This window comes from Sceloporus occidentalis, unplaced genomic scaffold (assembly GCF_023333645.1).
Source record: "Sceloporus occidentalis isolate IW3139 unplaced genomic scaffold, rSceOcc1.0.p SCAF_207, whole genome shotgun sequence".
NCBI classification, from domain to species: Eukaryota; Metazoa; Chordata; class Lepidosauria; order Squamata; family Phrynosomatidae; genus Sceloporus; species Sceloporus occidentalis.
The window spans coordinates 1,289,233-1,308,195 of NW_028317187.1; the positions used below are offsets into that span (position 1 = coordinate 1,289,233).

General features: G+C 36.8%; 1 protein-coding gene across 1 annotated transcript in view; it reads right to left on the reverse strand.

Moving 5' to 3' along the window:
- The window catches only part of LOC149277661 (anoctamin-3-like), a 51,593-nt gene extending 35,090 nt beyond the window's left edge, over window positions 1–16,503 (reverse strand). The window contains exons 1-5 of the mRNA XM_089502638.1: window positions 16,393–16,503; window positions 8,429–8,587; window positions 6,105–6,205; window positions 3,895–3,939; window positions 340–471 (exon numbers count right to left, since the gene is read on the reverse strand). Of these exons, the coding sequence (XP_089358764.1) occupies window positions 340–471; window positions 3,895–3,939; window positions 6,105–6,205; window positions 8,429–8,581 (431 nt within the window). The 5' untranslated portion in view covers window positions 8,582–8,587; window positions 16,393–16,503. The remainder of the gene's footprint in view (window positions 1–339; window positions 472–3,894; window positions 3,940–6,104; window positions 6,206–8,428; window positions 8,588–16,392) is intronic.
- Window positions 16,504–18,963: the final 2,460 nt, after the last annotated feature.

Here is an 18,963-nt window from a genome sequence, read left to right on the forward strand (position 1 = left end):
TTAATTTATTTTGTTCATAGTTATTGAGTAAAGGGAAAATACTTTCTTATGGGATTTAGCTCATGTAATTGTAAACCAAGTAATTACAGTATGTAAAATATATTCTAAGAAAAGAGACATAAAATAATAAAAAAAACCATAATTCTCATGTACACGATTTTAACCTTTCTAGGTCACAATTTGATAATCAACACCTGATTTCTCTTTTGTTCTGAAAAAATACAGATATATTACTTTCATTGAATAGAAAACTCAACTAAAATGTCAATAAGACATTCTTTTCAGTAAACTGAGTCAAATGAGAAATGTAACACATACAAATGGGTAATATTAACTTACTGGTGCATGCGAGCCCGGCTGAATGGAGCTGTATAACAATCAGTCTCTTCCAAGTCTGGTAGAGCTTCTTTGTCAAGCTTCATTGGATTTTTAGGAAGCCAACTTTTAAGCTGTCTCATGTTCCTCTGCAGACTAAGACAAGGAGATATCTAATGACAAATACTTTTCATCTCAAGTGACCTTGGATGGAGAGCTTCTAAATCAAAATGTAAACCTTCGATTTGGAATTCATGCTGTTTGGTTGCTTTACTAGTCATAAAAGAATATTAGTTCTAAAAAAAAGTATCTTCAAAACAAACCCTTTTACAATTATTCATTATGGACATGGTTTCCTATTTACTCAGATGTAAAACTCATTCAACAGCCATAGGTCACTGATCCTGAAGCCAACACCTATTTTAAAAATTATACGTGGAAAAAACAGAAATGTGTTACAATGCATTCTTCCCTTAATTGACAATTATTATTGCTTTAAACTAAAATCTTAGTCTGAAAATCCTGAAGTCCTAACTGAGTTGGCATATAAAGTTCATCTTGGATGTTGACCTAAGCCAACCCTATAATTGGTTTTAATGGTAATTTGTAAAACTGTATAACACTAAAACCTGAAAGGTAATCCAGGGTTTGATTTGTGAACCAATTCAAGGTGTATAGTACAGTTAAAATAACTTTAAGGGATTAAAGAGATTGATGGTGATGTTTAACAGATGAATTGATTAGTTTTAGCTTGGACTATGGTGATGTTAATTATTACATAGTTTATTAGAATCCTGAGGTCAGATAAGTAATTATTAAACATGGGTTTCATGCTGTACCCACATTTTCTGGTCAAAATATTAGGAATATTGTAAAGAAGAGACATCTGAGGTTTAAAATCTTAAATTAAATTGGCCATAGATTAAGGTGATTCTGTTGTCCACACAAATTGAAGGGGCTATGAAAAACACAACAAACCAGTCTATTCAAAGAAATATGATCTGAGATTAACAGATTAACTCAACTACTCAGGAGAATTTTTTTGACAGATAATTCCATTACTTTTTCAAAGCCCAGTGAAGGCAAGGACCAACTTTATCCATAACTCTACTACAAAAAATTATAGAGCACAACTCAACAGCAGCTAATCAGCACTCAACATGAACTTGACCAAAGTTGACAGGAATCTAGCAAAGTTTAACTCAACGACTTGGCGTTTTAGATTAGATGAGTCGCTGTTTGACCTGGATGAGTTGATTGCTATGACCCAAATGACAACTTGATGTTAATTTAATAAAATTATCTGTTAAGAGAACCCTTGGAGAATGCGGAATGCATATACTGACAGAATTAGTCTACGTCAGTACATGAACTCTGCATTGTGCCTGCCACCACTAGGTAAAGGCTGCCATGCTTAATGTACAATCTTCTGGTTTTAATAGGTCCCTATTGCAATGGCCAAGCTTGCAAGGATTCATATCCTGCTATCCTGCTTTTTACTTACAAAGTAACATTAAAGTAACATGTTAACATTTACTTACATGCAAATGTGGACATCTAGACACACAGACATACTTCCTTATAATATACTATCATACAACCATTAAAATAGATTGAAACATTTCTATCATGAGCTTTAGTGCATTACATTCAGCACAATAAACTACCAACATGGCTCATTGTACACTGCTTTTGCGGATAATAAAACCGCCCGGGCTAAATATGAATCTGATCTAATAATCAGATTACCAGGGAACACAGATGTTTGTTTTCTGCTTTAATAAAACAGCATAAAAACTGCAGATATTATCGTAAACTGAATATTATGGAAATATTCAAGGAAATCTGGTATTTAAAATAATTATACATAATTGTGGTTAATAACCCAAATAACTGAAAAAATGGAAGTATATCCAACATAAATGAGAGATATTTATAAAGAGGACATCTGATGCTAACTTTAACTATGTTCCAATCATGCTAGCATAAAAAAACCATAGACCCAGCCAATCCCATGTTATGTTAATGACCCTCACTATATAAAAACACGTGACAATTTCGATGCTTATTTGAAAGCCCGTAAGCCACTGGAAGGTAGATGAACATTATGATTATGTCTTATCTTAATACATATCCATGGCTCGCAGTAAATAATGCTGTAAAATCTCAAATTTTTTTTTTTCCATTTTGTGGACCCATGGCGAGGGAGTGTGAACACACTTAGAAAAAAACATTATGACCTCTATGTAAAGATTTCCTTAAAAAAATTGTTCTATTGAGCGTAAAAATTATTGATGACTGTGGGATTTTACCATTAAGGTGAGCAGCACTGAAACTGTTAGAAATTCTTTTTAAGAGTAACACTAACTCCACAAACTACAATTTCCTTTGTAATAAACTATCAGTCACATGGCATACAAAGCATTAGGTTATGGTTTTAATGATTCAGCTTTCAGGGGAAAAATTTATATTAATGCATTTTTTCAAGGCAGCTATACTATGCATTCTAGTATACACTATAAATAAGCAGGCACAAGCATTACATGGGTAAAAGGTTAAGGGCAGTTGTTAATTTATACATTAAGAACACTTTCATAAAAAATGGAACGTATAATTTTGGCAAGTGTTTCTAATTAACACAAACTCAAGCATAGGTACCAACCTACTAAGGTTTAACAATTCCTCATTACCATTCATGCAAACGGTAGTTAAGGAATATTATACATTAGCAGAAAGGCAGAGGTGGAAGTATATTTTGTTCTAAAAGTTATCTTGATATAACATATGTAGTTTGAATTATGGTTTGGGTGCTAATTTGCTGTTTTTCCTCTGGCTCTGTAATCAGAATTATTCTACACCATGCACAGGGCTGGATTTATCATAAACCACAGCTATTTACTGCCCTACATTTTAAGGAGTGCTATAAAATGGATCTGTGTGGCCTAGGCAATGAGCTAGGTTCCTATAGGCAGGGAGAACCAACACTATGATTATGTGCTCTTGCGCGAAACTTGTCATGGACCTTCATGGACGCTGTACCTGTATGTCGAACATCGAATTAAACTTTGTCGATTGGGAATTGAGTTGCTGCAGTCTATATTTTTTATTTGTATTACCAGATGTATAATAGGCATTTGTTTTCATATCACTGATCTATTTCTGGGCAAAATTGGAACTTTAAACTTGCTCCGTAACAAACTGCATATATGTGAGTGCTGATTCTATAGGTTTGTAGTGTTCAGAGATACAACCACTTGTATCTGAAATGAGACCAAGTGATCAACAATGCCCCATGTAAACCTTTTCATTGGCAGGGTAACTTTGTTAAGGGGTTATTATTATGGGGGGGGTGTTTAATCTGTATTTTTATAGGTGTTTGGGCAATTATCATCACCACTATCTCCTCTCACATAAATCCAGCCTTGCCCATGTAATCAAATGAGTTATATGATGCCATGACACACGGGTAGAATGTGATCAAGGCCATTTTATTACATATTACAGTGTTTTGTATAAATTAACAACTACTGTTTTGCAGGATGGGTATTTGGCAAAGTAAAAATGACATCACCCACCAACCTGCCCATGGTTTTGCTCCTCCAGTCAGTGTAATAACATTTTTTCCTGTAAGAACATACACGTCAGCTGTAGAGAAGAATTTCTGATTATGGGTTCCTCTAATCTTTGAGTGTCTTAGGTTTAGTTAACAAGAAATTCCAAGACTAGCCTGTAACTAGAATAAAGGCTATCCATGCGAATGTGTCAAAAAAACACACCGTGGTCTGTCACATTAAAAGTGTTGTTTGAAATATAGAAGAACATAAATTTCCTCCATATTAGGTTAGAAGAAAAATAATAACAAATGTATAGTTGTATAGAGGTTTTGTGAATTTTTGAACCCACAACTGTGACTTTATATTTAAAATATCCTGTGTTGAAACAAGGCAGTTGCAAATGAGGTTGTACGATGATGCCACAAACTGTGGGGTGATGTAGGGATCATTTTAAAGCCTCATGTATATAAATGTCCTTCCAGTTCTGTCAACAACTTTTATACTGGGATAGTTTAAGTAACTGCATCTGTAGAGGTGTTTAAGAAATATGAGCTGCAAGTCAAGAAAAAACACACAATATAAGAAAAATACAAGATCAATCACAACCATATTTTCCCCGCTTCATACAAAAACACAGTGGGGAAGAGGTATCCCAGGGCCGTTTTGCCAGACACTGACTTCTAGGACAAAAGTCAACCTCAAAATGATATTTTTATATTGTGCAAAGTTTCACCATGAAGTTCCAGTTGTCATCTATTACAGGTGGTAATACAGACACAATGAGCTGCCCTGATGAACGGAAACAAACCAAAACAAATATATACCTGTCCCAGGAGCATAATATTTTCTCATAACTTTTATAGTCCTTAAGAAAGGCATGTTCAATGACAGACATATCTGTTTCTCTTATCGTAAAATAAAAAGGATAGAAAAGAGAAGCAACATGTATGTAGTAAGAATAAAAGAGTCAAAATGAAACAAACTCTCTACATGTTAAAAACTCCCTTTGGTGATGATTGGTTGCACGTAGTAATTATTTTTCAGTTTTAACTTGGTTTCTCATAGTAAAAAAGCTTTAGTTTGTATTGATTTTGAATCTGTGCTAAAATATTTAGCCGGGGAAAAAAATAGGTTGATGGACTTATAGCATTAACAGACCAGTGTGATGGTTTTGACTTGTTATTTTAGAGGTTGCCACTAGATGGTGCTGGAAATAAACTAGAACATTGGTTCCTTCCATGGGGTGCAGGTCTACTCCACATTATCGTACACAATGGGATTTAGAGCATGTATGTTAAACAAAAATATATTTAAAGTGAAGCACTACCGTTTTTTCCATTCCACCACAAAACTTGAAGCGCTCAAAACACGAACTGATGTGCTGGCGTCATGCTTTTATGTGTTCTCACAAAGCGAGTGTACATAAACCAGGAAAGGGTTGTGCAGCAACAATGTCCTTACTGGTCCTTAAAGTGAATGTCCTTAAACTGGGGTATACTTGTATTTAACCAAATATAATGGGCCATGAAGGGTATTTATTTTATGTTTTGTATACACATACTCTTAGTTTGGACACAATATTTAATTTCCGAGAGAAGTAAAATAATCTGAAAATTCCAGAGAAATACTCCATAAAAAACAATATTTTATTAATATTCATATTAAAGTGATATTATTACTCAAGGTAGAGATGCCTTCATATATATAGTTTCATATGTTTTTTTCTTTCACAAAACTGATGTATCACATGTACTTAAAAAGCAATCATTTATTTTGTAGTGGGAAAAGTCAAAGAGAAGTGAAGGCCACACGAGCAAAAGCAAGGTTACGCAGGAGGGGTAATCGAAGAAAAGGCCCACCAAGCACTTGCTCAGTGTGCCGAGTCTGGCATTATTTTTGCAGTGAAGCATCAAATAATTTGCAGAGAAAGCATCCAAACCCCAAAGGCAATAAACTCAGTTAATGAAGAGTTTGCCTTTATCATACACAAATAAAGAGGGTGGATGTGGTTTATTCTTTCATGCAAACTACTGTAGAAGAATAAAATCATCCAGGTGCAGCACAAAAACAACACACAGACCAAAATAGAACAAACAGATTCTCTCTAAGACAATGTGTCTTTCTTCCCAGAGTGATTCACACGTTGAGATGGACCTCAGAGGATTGGATTCAATTTCTGGCACACGCATGGAAAATAGCCAAAAACCTCACAATAGCCTCACAAAATAAATTTACCTGAAGGGCATTCTGATGTTCATCCTCTCTGCGTATTTGCACAGTGTATCCCACGGACAGTGTATTTTGACGAACATAATATCGTTGTTGGTGACTGCTGGCTGCAACAACATGAAAAGCAAAAGTGTTAATGCGATCCAGCTGAATATGTGACCATATGAGTGAATTGCATGTTGTTTTAGAGCATTATCATAAGGTGCTATAAATATAGCTTCCCGGGGAAGGCTACCCAGGGCTCTCCTTCTTGTGGGTGAGTGGCTTTGTGAAGGAGCCATACAAGCCCTGGACAGCATTAAATGAGTGGAGAATAGGTGAGGAAGTGAGTTCCATACAATGCTTCCTTACTGAGAGGTATAGGAAACTGACCCAGAGACCCATGGAAGCAGCACTTCACCCAGAGACTTCCATTTCGAACCCAGAGAGTTCCCAGTTGTAAACATAGACAGCCTATGGTAATGTGGTGGTGGCCCATAGGCTGGACCAGAGAATATCGATTCTAACTGTAGCCACACTATTTCTTGAGATTTGTTTAAAATTAAAGATAACTATGAAGGTTTCATTTCCATTGTGCTTCCAGTTAAACAAAGGCAGCAAATAGATTCATCCAGTGTGGCACTATAATATATAGTCCTTCTGGTTGCTGAGGTAGCATTTGATGTCTTGTTGCTCATCTGCTCAGAGCGCTGGAATACCTATTTTGTATCAATGTAGACAAACATCCATTGCCAAACTGTCCAAAAAAAGAAAGCATTTTGTTCCCTCAAATTTTTAGGTGAAGGTTTCTATTCAAAACATTATATGCTGTACAAGTTTTACTCAGAACATATATTAATTACCAAGAGTTCAATGGTTCACATAAACAGGAGACGTGTTACTGCTTGCACTTAATATTAGTCTCTTTGTTTTTGCATAGCTCGTCACTGAGTGTCCTAGACAGTTTATATAAGGACTGTCCTTGACGGAGAAGAGAAATAACCTTTATCTGTTTTCGAGAGCACTTAATATACACCAGCAAGAGACAATAATACAACACTTCATTGGCAGAGAAGTGACAAGAACATAATGACAGGCTGGATTTTGTTATATGAGCAGTTCTTACAAACACATTTCTGCCAAATGTAGTCGAAAACAAGTTTTACTTGAAGCTGTGCTTGTTAATGTTATGTTTCATAGAAAAGACTCTAAAAAATGTATTACTTTGCATAAAAAACACTCAAAAAATATTAAGTTTGCTATTCTTAAGAAGCATCTGCTGATATAAACCATGCCTCACAAATAAAGATCTCAGAAGATCTACAATCAAGAAATGTTGATTTGCATAAAGCTTGAAAGGAACATAATCTTAAAGAGTTTAATTATGCATCCGTCCATAGTTTGACAAATTGTTTAAGAATGGAGACAATTTAGTATTACGGCTACTCTCTCATGAACTGGGCACTCGGCCAAGATGACTCCAAGGCCACAACACGGAACTCTCAATGAGAACATCTCTGTTTATCTCTTCCATATGCAAAACATTGAACATTGCTCTCCAATTTAACATTGCCGTTCACTTGAAGTTTGCCAAGAGCATCTTGACAATCCACAATGCTACTGGGAGAATGTTTAGTGGAATGATGAGCCTAAGGTTGAATTGTTCGGGAAGTACACACAACACTACATATGTTGTAAAATGGGCACCGCACACCCACATGAAAACATCATCCCAATTGTGAAGAATGATAAAGAAAGCATCATGATTAAGGGCTGTTTTGCTGCCTCACCTAAACAGATTGAGGAGACAATGAATTCCCAAGTTTATCAAGGTATCATACAGGATTATGTCAGGGTCTGTCAGCTGAAGCTCAGTAGAACTTTGGTGATGCTGCAGAACATCCTCAACATTGAAGTAAATCTAATACAAAATGGTTTCAAAAAAGAAGATCCACCTTTTGGAGAGGCCCAGTCAGAGTCCAGACCTTAACCCATTCTAGATGCTGTGGACTGACCTCAAGAGAGCCATTTCTCTTGAACGTTGTACAGATCTGATCTACCCCTGCTGGAAGCGCTTGTTTGAGATTATTGCTGCCAAAAGGAGGTTCGACCAGTTATTAAATCCAAGTGTTCACTTACTTCTTCCACCTAGGACTGTGACTGTTGATTGGGTGTGTTCAATAAAAACATGAAAGATTATCATTGTATCTGTGTCATTAGCGTAAAAACATCAAGATCATTAGTTGATACAAGCAGCTAATGTACTGACACACCTATCCTTGAGCGGAGATGTACTCCTATATACTGGATTGTACCATATCCATCACAAAGAGCCAATAGATCCGACTCACCTCTCTTTCCAACATCAAACCCTCCGCTCTGAGATTTTTTTCGAAGGTGTTGCGTTTCTCAAGTTGCGTGCTTGATTTTTTGTACACTAACATGTAATCTATGCGTTTTATGCCATCTTTAAAAAACAGGCCCAGAGATGCCACTGAATTCATTTCATTCTGCAAATGAAAAGAAGAAAAAAGTAAAATGGGAAAATGAGACAAAATAAGAAATTTTACTTTGCCAAGACATTTTTTAAATATGCTGTTCATCTACTCTACATAATTTAAAAATGTTATAACTACAGTCAACATTAAAAACGTAATTCCAAATATTGTTGAAGGCCTGGATCCTTTACCAGAAACTCTTCTTAAACATGTAAACATTTTCCTCAACAAAGCAGCCACTGATAGATTGTTTGTATGCAATCTGTGTTTCTTTTATTTGAATTTTATGTGATTAGGAGAAAAATAATAGGATGACATATTTGGTAAGGTTAATTAATTAAACATGTTTGAGAGAACAATTTCTGTTTGGTTTAAGTGGGACAGTAAAAAAAAAAAATAAGTTTTTATTTGATCATTAAAAAAGACATCTGTGAAGAAAATGTTTGCCCACCAGGTGTGCCCGGGACTTAAAAGGCCATTGGGGGACTGTCCCGGGCAATCTGGGACATGTGGTCACCCCAGTGGGAGGGCAACTGGTGGTGCTGCCCTGGGTTAAGCCTAGCGCAGCCCGATGACAGATACACCACTAAATAGACAGACAGATAAATGTCAATACACTTTAATACATGTTTCAATACAGTTCATGTTTTGTCTGTTCACAGGGGAGAATATTGTGCCTAAAAGCTGAGGATATCCATGAGTTAATGTTCATACACACTGCTTGCTGACCTGCCTGCTTCCACATTCTCCTGTTACACATTTTGAATAAAACATAGAAAGGAATGTATTATTTTTCACTTGATGCATCTCATTGCCTGTTTCCTCGTCTTTGGAAGCACTTGCATGTTAAATGAAAAGAAGTGTAAACATACGGTGGCCATTTGACATGTCGATGAAAGCCAGTGTCACGGATTAGTGTACATGAGCTGTCCGCTACAATTCCCAGACTAAAGGATTTCGTAAATTATCTATTCACAAAAAGTATCCGATGAGTTAATTCACCTGCATTTGGAAAATATGCCAAGTGAAACATTATGTTACTACTCGATCACAATTACTTTCGGGTAAATGTTCTTATTATGTAGATCTAAGAGACAAACATACGGGGTGGAAAATAACCATTGGCTAGCAGTTTATATTCTTGATGTTAAAAAACTTCATAATATGCTCTGAAAGTATGTCGGTTTTGGTGAATGATGGAGAACCTGCAGAGAAGAACACAGGTGCATCAAACGGATTCAAGCTATGTCGCTAATGCATATAGGGGAGTAATGGAGGCTGGTGCAACCAAGAGCAATGAGGGACCTTGGGGGACAACATACAGTCCAAGTATAGCACATGCATTGCATTTTTCTCTGAACCCTAGGAAATAGTTTTTGTACACCCCATTTATCATACAGAATATCTTACCATTTTCATGCAGATAGGTGGCTATTAAGTTATATTTCATAATGCATATTACCAAACTGCTTTTATGTGATCCATGTTTAGGAGAAACATCTGTAGATAGAAGGATAGACCATAGATATAATGATGATCACTGGGTACTTGCTAAACTGTTTCAATGTCCATCTCTGTCATTCTTGTTAGTTAAAATGGAAACTCTAATTGAAGTACAGTAAACATGTCTGTGTATATCATGTATTGAGTGATGCAGGGTCCTTCTTGCCATTTGGGAGCTTTTGTGAATTATCCCCAAGGTGACCCGAATGACCTTTTTTCTCCTGTCATTTTGGGCATTATAAGAGCGTATCACTGTGTACCACAGCCCTAAAATTTACAATAACATGCTTATAAACAGCTGAAATTTTCTAAACCAAAAATGCATAAAGCACAGCTGTGCCTTCAATACAGAAGCGTCATTTAGAATGACCCAGACAACAAGGCATGGCTGACACTTTAAGAGACCTGACTGGAATTGAACTCAGAACGCCAGCATCCTAGTCAGGCTCTCTAGCCTGCTGTCCACTGGGTATCTATACTGGTAATTCTCATTCTGCTGTGTTGTCACGAAGTTCTGTGATGGACTGAACTCCGCCTCCCTCACCTGGCCTCATCAACTGGCTTTAAAGGTCAGCCTCACCTCCAGCCCGGGATCTTTTCGTGCTGGATGTGCTGTGATTCTATGCCTGACTTCCTGGACTTTGACCTCTGCTTTGCTACACTGTTGATGAACCCTGTCTGCCGGCCCTGACCTCTGAATTACTGTTTTGACCGGATAACCCCTGTCTGTACCGTGTACCTGTGTTGCCCTCGTATACACTCGTATACACGCTCACGTGATTTCTCCATCCTGTCCCTGTGTTATTTTGCAAGGGTGTGCGCCATCTCCTGCAACTGGGCTCCAACTCCTTTGGGATCGTTGAGGAGGTTTGGGGTATTATAGCATGGAAATATGAATGGAGATCAAGTACTAATATATTCAACAATATAATTTTCCATATAACAATTTCATTCCAATATTCAATTTACCTCCTGATCACTTCTCACTGATTAATTCTATATTTCTAGTGCATTCAAATTGCAGCATTGGAGTATAGCAGAGTCTTTCATTAGGTGCTCTGTAATGTGATCAATATAATTTCATTGCTTTTAAATGGACCAAGCAATTTACCAAAATACAAGGTTGGACTATTTAATAGGTTTCATCAAAATTGCTGTAGCATAAATGGAAGATCATCACTTTTCCATTTTTTTGCCTAGACTTTATATCTGAGGACTAGATATCTGAAATGTCCTGACACCTTCAGGAGCTGCTGAGGAAAAGAGCAAAGTGAATTGGGTACAAGTGAAAAATAATTATGCTGTTTTTTGCTGAAACTAACACATGAAAGTTCTTTAAAAAAAAAAAAAATTGACATTGAAACCCTGCGTTTGAGAGAGTGTATGGAATATGAGGGATGGAAAGACATAGAAGAAAAAAATTCACACATTTCAAATCAAAGTGGATCTATGATTTTTTTATATATATTTTTTTGCTGTTTCTAACCAACCAGAATAAAAATATACTGCTACCTACTGCAGAAATAAAAGTAAAAGTTATCTTAACCAGTAGATACATATACTTGAACTTATCTAAGTATAATTTTTCTTATAAACTTGAAACATTCTTCTAGAATGTTGTATCCCACCTGATCAAGTCTCTTCTAGCCTTTAAATAGTTAAATGTTCCCGAAAATCTTTTTTTTCAAAGAAGCCGTCAGCATCATTAGTCCACACCCTTACTATATTCTGTGAACCAGGTTCCAGTTAAATTATAAGCTCCAGCAAGCAACGCCCTCCACACCTTCTTTCGTTGTTTAAATATTTGAATTTAAATGTATCGCTTCATTGTAGAGCGCTACAGAATACTTAGGCCTTATATAAACATGCTAGCAATGAACATAGGAGGATTTCGTTTCCCCAAGCGCAGCTACTGAGATGTTTCCACAAAATGATGGTTACTTGGGACAAACTTTCCTAGCGCAGCTGTGAGTTTCCCCTAATATTAATCAGAGTAAAATCTAGAGAATTTGGGAACTAGTAAAATGCAGATAGAGAAGAACAAATTACCAGAATTAAAATCCAAACATTTAGATTGAGTTTAAAAAAATGTATGTAATAATAATAATAATAATAATAATAGTTTGTCTTAAACTATGCATAATATAGCAAAACAAAAAATAAAATAGTCTGACATTCCAAGTTGTAAAATAGATCCCAACCCGGCACTCATAGTTTTGAAGGGTTAACTGGAAGAAGCATAAAAAAGCATGCTGTGTACATTATATTCAATCTGTCAAGAAGTCCAGTTTTCACCAGCTAAAACACAATGGTTTTTCTCCCCTCCTCATTAGATGCCTTGTAGACAGGTGACTATACATGCTTTGGCCAAAATACCGTACTTATACATTATATATTTGCAAGTTTGGATTAGAGTGCTGGTAATTAAAAAAAAAAAAAGATTTGTTTAATATGGCTAAGTTTCATGTCATTGGTGCTGTCCACTTAATTGGGATGGAGAGCAGACACAGTGTGTCCTTATTTTTAAATGTAGACTTTGCTTTTAGGCCCCAGGGAAATATGAGGTTAAATTCCTTCCCACCATCCATTGTTCATTAACACAGATGATACCAGTGATTATAGACACATTAGAAAGGACACATGATACTGAAATGCTTAATACGTTATACATTAGAGATTTACAACTGCCTCCTTGTGGCAACAAAAAGCAACAAAATCCGCCAAGTAATAAATATACTTTGATTGTACCTGATGCCAAAAAGAAAGTCACCTAACCAAATCATTCTTCAACTGACCAGCAAAATATACATTTTTATTTACATAACCTGCAATAATTCAACAAACTGTTTATTAATACTAATTAATACTTTTCATAGAAAAAAAAAAAATTATATATATAATATTTTTTCTCATTTTAAATTGTTTGAAAATTATCACCCTTTGAAAAGCACACAGACAAAATGTGTGTGTGTGTGTGTATATGTATGTATATATATATATATATATATATATATATATATATATATATATAAATATATATTTTACCAATATAACACATTATCTTATTTTGTGCTTAAAATATAAAAATACATGCGTGTATCACTCTTTTGCTTGTGGATACAGCTATGTGTGTAGATCTACCTTATATTTGTGGCTTTTGGATGAATGTCATTAATTATTTACAATAAGACATAGTAACATAAACATTCATTTTAATATACATGCCTTTCCCATTAACACTGTAATAAATGTGATAACATATTAATATTAATATTTAATAAATATATAAAATGTTGATGTTTTTAGCTACTGATGTCTTATAGAAGATGTTCCACTTCCACAATTTTAAAGTCTTTTTGACATATACAATTCTATTGTAAATAGCTGCTTTGTGTAAAGCTATTAAAACACTTGTATGAGTAATTATAATGCGATAGAAGGAACTTTTAACTTTACTGCTCATTTAAGAGAAAAACTGGATTATCAGATAACAGGAATAGGATAAGCATGAATATAAAATCATTCAGACCTACCAGAGTCTCTAAGCCCAAAGTCTCCATGTTTGTGGCCAAAAAAACCTAGGATATTTATAAATGTTCCAACCACGTTAATCACCTTCAAACTAACTCCAGAAACACCGCCGCTTCAACCGCTGCCCAGAGAAGGCGGTACACTCACTTGGACAATTGACTGCAAAGAGATTTGCAAAGGGTTTTTTCAAAGTCCCCCGAGATATATCTATTTAGCTTACCTTTTTAATGGACCTAGAAATCTATTAGCTATCTGTATAAGCAGAAAGGCACATGGTACTCCAGCTCTCTCTAGTATCGTATACATTTATTTTCACCTTACTATACATTAATATATAATTTGTGATTGAGCTTGCTTTGTAGCCATGCTTCAACTCAGATGATTTTACTGGATACATTCAATTTGCTTTCATTGCAAAAAGAATTCTAACTGTTCAAAACTATATATTCATTTAGAAGAAAAAAATATTTATCCACTCACTAGACAACTATGAAACTTTCAAAACATCAGACTTTACTTTTATTTATAAGGTGATCAGAATTTGTAGACACATATAAAGGTATTTGTGATTGATTACCAATGTTCAAGTATAATGCCCAAGACTAGCTAAAAATGGACAGGAATGGAGCGGTATTTTTGCTGACCAAAATTAAGCTGGGTAACATCCAGAGAAACAGATGTGGTTCATAGAACTGGCAATATGTATTGGTAGCCCATTAATTAATACCCTGAGGGTGGCATCAGAATTGTGTCCTACAGCAACCAGTAACACAAACAGTGATAATAAAAGAGTTTTCCATTATCGCATGTTAGGGAAGGAAAAGGGAAGTTGAGGTCGCCTGTGGAATCCTACACAAAATGTTCATCTGCTATTGCACTCAACATATCCAGTAATAGCATAGAATATGGCAAGCGCTCATTTTCAGAAGGGTTACAAACCAGATCCTTTCTGGGTTAACATGGCAAGGAGTTGTGTGACATAAACACACATACTAACACATACACTAACATACTAATTTACTTGTACACACACACATACTAATACACACACTAACACAGACACACACCTTCAAGACAACACAAGGGCCAACCACCGGCCGGTGGCAGTTCTTTTGCTCTTCACAGCCCTAACATGCTGCCTGCTTCTGAATGACGGGCAATAACGTCATATCCCGCCACTCAGACTCAGTCCTCGTTCTCAGCGGGTTGCCGATCCGGCTGTATGCCCAGCCTAGGGGGGTGCAGCAGCCTTTTGTCATACCAGTGGCTCCGCTTTTGTAAAATTATAATCTTTTTTTTTTCTAGTTAACCAAAAAAACATTAAGTTGGGCTCCTTGACACATCAACGTGAAAAAGAGACTCTACTAGAAATGCAGATCTGAATTGTTAGTACTATAAAAGGTTTTCTGACCCGTTTTTGTGCATAATGATTTTTGAATTAGCCTGTTTTACATCCCTGCAAGGAGCATCATGTTTTTCTTCAAATGCTAATTCTTAGGTTATTTGTTCGGAAAATGTGTTGTAGATGTTCTAAGTAGGAAAATGTGCACTGCTTACAAATAGAGATCATTAAACATAAATTATAAAAAGTGTTCAGCTACAGATATTGAAGTGGACATTTCAACTTCTTCAGGTCACACGGGACCTCAAAGAGGGTTAAATAAGACGTAGCGAAGTGAAATTTTTACAGTTAATGGATGAGTATTCCTTTTTCAAATACAATTACCCAAACCTTTTGAGGTAGGATTCCGTAAACTCATCATATTCAAAATATTTACTGTAGGCACAGCTACTATGCTTTCATTTTAGATATACATGCCATAAGAAAAGATCAATATATACATTTGAGATTTAGGACTTTTAATGGCATTTATTGTGTATAAAACTATCCATACCTGTCTAGTATCTGCCGGAAACCTTTCGAAAATTCTCTTTTCTTTATTCATCGATTCTTCTTTACACTAGAAGAGATTGTTCATAATATTGGTTCAGCATATTCCACTAAGCTTCGTTAAGTATAAAATCTAAAACAGGAAGCATTAAATCCCTCGTCACGGGATTAATAGGTTTAGTAATAATTAGTGAAGTGCAAACAAACATAACCGTACTTTATCACTGAAGTTAATTAATCCATATAAACCTAACAACTGTTAGTGTCCAGGATTTAAGGATGTATGTCAGACTCTCAAGATAAATGTTAGTTCTGTTGGAAATGTTTATCTGTCTATTTTCTACCGTTATTTGCCTATTTTTGAACTTCGTAGAGCTCGACAGATAAAAGAAGACAATGTTATAATCCCATATTGTAAATACACGGTAGTGCTTGGGTTTTGACCTGAAGTAGACCTCTCGTAGTGCCGTCATGATTAGAGAAGAACTCTCAGTCCCCGGGTAAAAGAGCATTCAGCTAAATTCTAGAGTCAATTGGGAAAACGTTCAAAACTAAAGTTAGACCTGGCTTGCTGGTGAAAGATTGGTTTGACATAATAGGGTTTTAGACGCTATAGATAAAACCTTTACTAGAAAACAGGCAGCCCATTCAATACTATCATTTAGACCTGGCAAGATGTGGTTGCATAAAGATCAATTCGACATGATAAGGCTAGATGATGGATTACCTAGTCGCATTACACTTTACAGGGTCTTAGTGTCTGGTTTTAATAGGTGTAATATTTTCATATGAATTGGTAGTCCTCTGTCAACATGATTTGATTTAATTGTCTGTGTATTGAACTTGATACTTTTTACACGAATATTGATTCCAATCAAGCATTTGCGATTACCTTTTGAGATTTCCGAGAGCCTTGTTTTTGCCTGCTCAGTTTGTGCTGAATGAGCAGAGATTGATCGGTGCGGTAGTCATATACTCCATGCTCAGATTCGTCTGTGTAGGTATCTTTTGTTGAATCTAAACAGAAGACAAAACAGTAACAGCATTAGATCTGTTAAGCATTCCGTCGCAGCATTTGAGAACTGTAACTCTGTATCACTTGCAGGACGAATGTAGGAGAGTAAAACATTTTGTTATAGGGAGGTTTGCAAAGTAAAGCAAGGCTCTAAGATATTTCATATCCAGGTGCTCTGCTTTCTCAGTGACGCAGAGACCACAAGCATGAAGAGCAGTACCCCACGCCAACAAAGGGGACCATCATATCCTCCTTACACCAGGCCCTGCAAACCCTGAGTGCAGCCTGGATCTTATCTAAGCTAACAATATATCCCAAAAGTGTTTTGCTCAGCCAAAAGAAGCTTGGTAGATCTTGAGAGACGTTTATGAGAGACCTTAATGACAAAGCCCGTCCATGTACGGGCTCAAAATGCATTGTTTTCAATGGGTTTAGGGACAACCCATTGTCCTTAAGGGGTTAAATTGAGTAAAGACAATAGACAAACTAAGTTTTGAAATTTCCTAAATTGTGTCAGGGTTGACTGCTTGAGATTGTTACTTGCCCCTAAGAGCGAGCAAAAATAAGTTATTAGAGGAACTGTTTCACCTACCTGTCCGGCCGGGATCCCGCAACGTCCCGCCTCGGATGGGTGGCCCTCCCGAGGTGTCGCTTGCGCGTCCTCTCCGTGCACTGTCGTTTCGCGGCGACAGGGCATGCCTTCAGCACAGTGACGGCTCGAGTCGAGCTGCCGCGGTGTGTCTGCGGCGATCGAGTGATTATCACCGATCCGCCGCGACACACTCGCGGAGCTCGTCCGTTACCGCTTCTGCATGTGTGGCACCTCCGCGCGCGGAAGTAACACAGGAAGAGCTTGTTGTTATGTTGGTGATGTTGCCATCGCAACGGCGCCATTCGCGGGCGCTGGTCGCGATGATGTCATCGCGTGTCCATTGGCTGTTTTTTCTGGTTTCCCCGCATCTAGTCCTTTTAAACCCCCTTTGCCCTGTGCTTAGTGCCCTTGCAAAGAGTCTTTGTTACTCTGGGTGTGTGTGTGTGTTTGTGTTACGTTTCTGACTCCTGTACCTACGCTACCTGATTTCCTTGTACCAGACCTCGGCTATTGTTCCTGACATTCGCTCCTACGCTGCCTGCCCCGACCTCGGCTTTGTTTACTTATTCTGAACCTGCGCTGCCTGCCCCGACCTCGGCTTTGTTACTGATTCTGAACCTGTGCTGCCTGCCCTGACCTCGGATTGTTTAGTTCTTGTGCCTCTGGTCCTGATTTGTCCTGTTACCTTGGAGTACGTATCATTCATCTGCGAGTACGCCACTCCGTTATCCTGTGGTGCGTAGGCCTGCATAACAGGAACTATATATGCGAGACCCCACCAAGGTTAGACATTCAACACAATATTCAGCATTCAAGCCATATTTCTGCACTTAATTAATAAATATGTTGTTATTGTGATATATTTATATATTTTACAAAATATAATAACCTGTTAAATTGGAAGTTAAAAGCTTTGCATGTTTTTAATTAACTTATACCTGCAGGCAAGAACATGTTTGCAGCAATAACACTCATTCATTTAATACTACTTAATAACTTGATAATCAGTTTTCTTTGTTAGCTGGTCGTGTTCCAGTAACGAGAATTCTCATTATTCTGATAATCCTTAAAACAGAAGCAAACCATGATTTGCAAAAAAAATATGCTTCCTTGCAATGAGGCTACTTGCATTAACCAGTATATGTGTATTGTTTGCACTCCATCCTTACAAACAGAATCATTGTTTTCCCATAGGATAACATGACCTTAAAAATATTATAACCTGATGGTCTGTATGGAAAGGCACATGCACGGCAAGGGGATCCATACAAACCTCCAGATGATATACCGGGAAAAATACCTTCTGCCGCTTGGTCCCAAGTGTTCAATCATCAAGTACTCTGCTCATTACCACCTGTTTAGTACTATGGATACAGACCTCAGTCCATGAAACCCAGGGACAAGATCTAATATATATATAATATTTAATGGAACAAACTAACTGACAAATTTTGGTTACGTGCTTTCATTTGAACAACAGGAATAGGACAATAAAGGGGAATACCATTTGTAAATTAAGTGTGCTGAGAATTAAGTGTCAGGGTATATTAACTGAAGTCCTTGCCTTATACCCAATGGGAATTGTTCCTGCCTCTGGATGCTGTCCAATTATCACATGGGGGGTTAATGACTATTAAGCCTCATACACTATCTGTTTTTTTAAAATGTGATATGATTTGTAATGGGAATCCAGGATGTCCCTGGCCATCGTTTTAACTCCTTCCTCACACTCTAGCTTACTACAGTTATCATTATCTATGGTGAATAGTGCTTCAAAGGTGAGGGGCATATACCCCTTCAAACTGATCAATCGATTCGAACCTGGACAGGGGTGACATAGGAAACTGGTCTAGAAA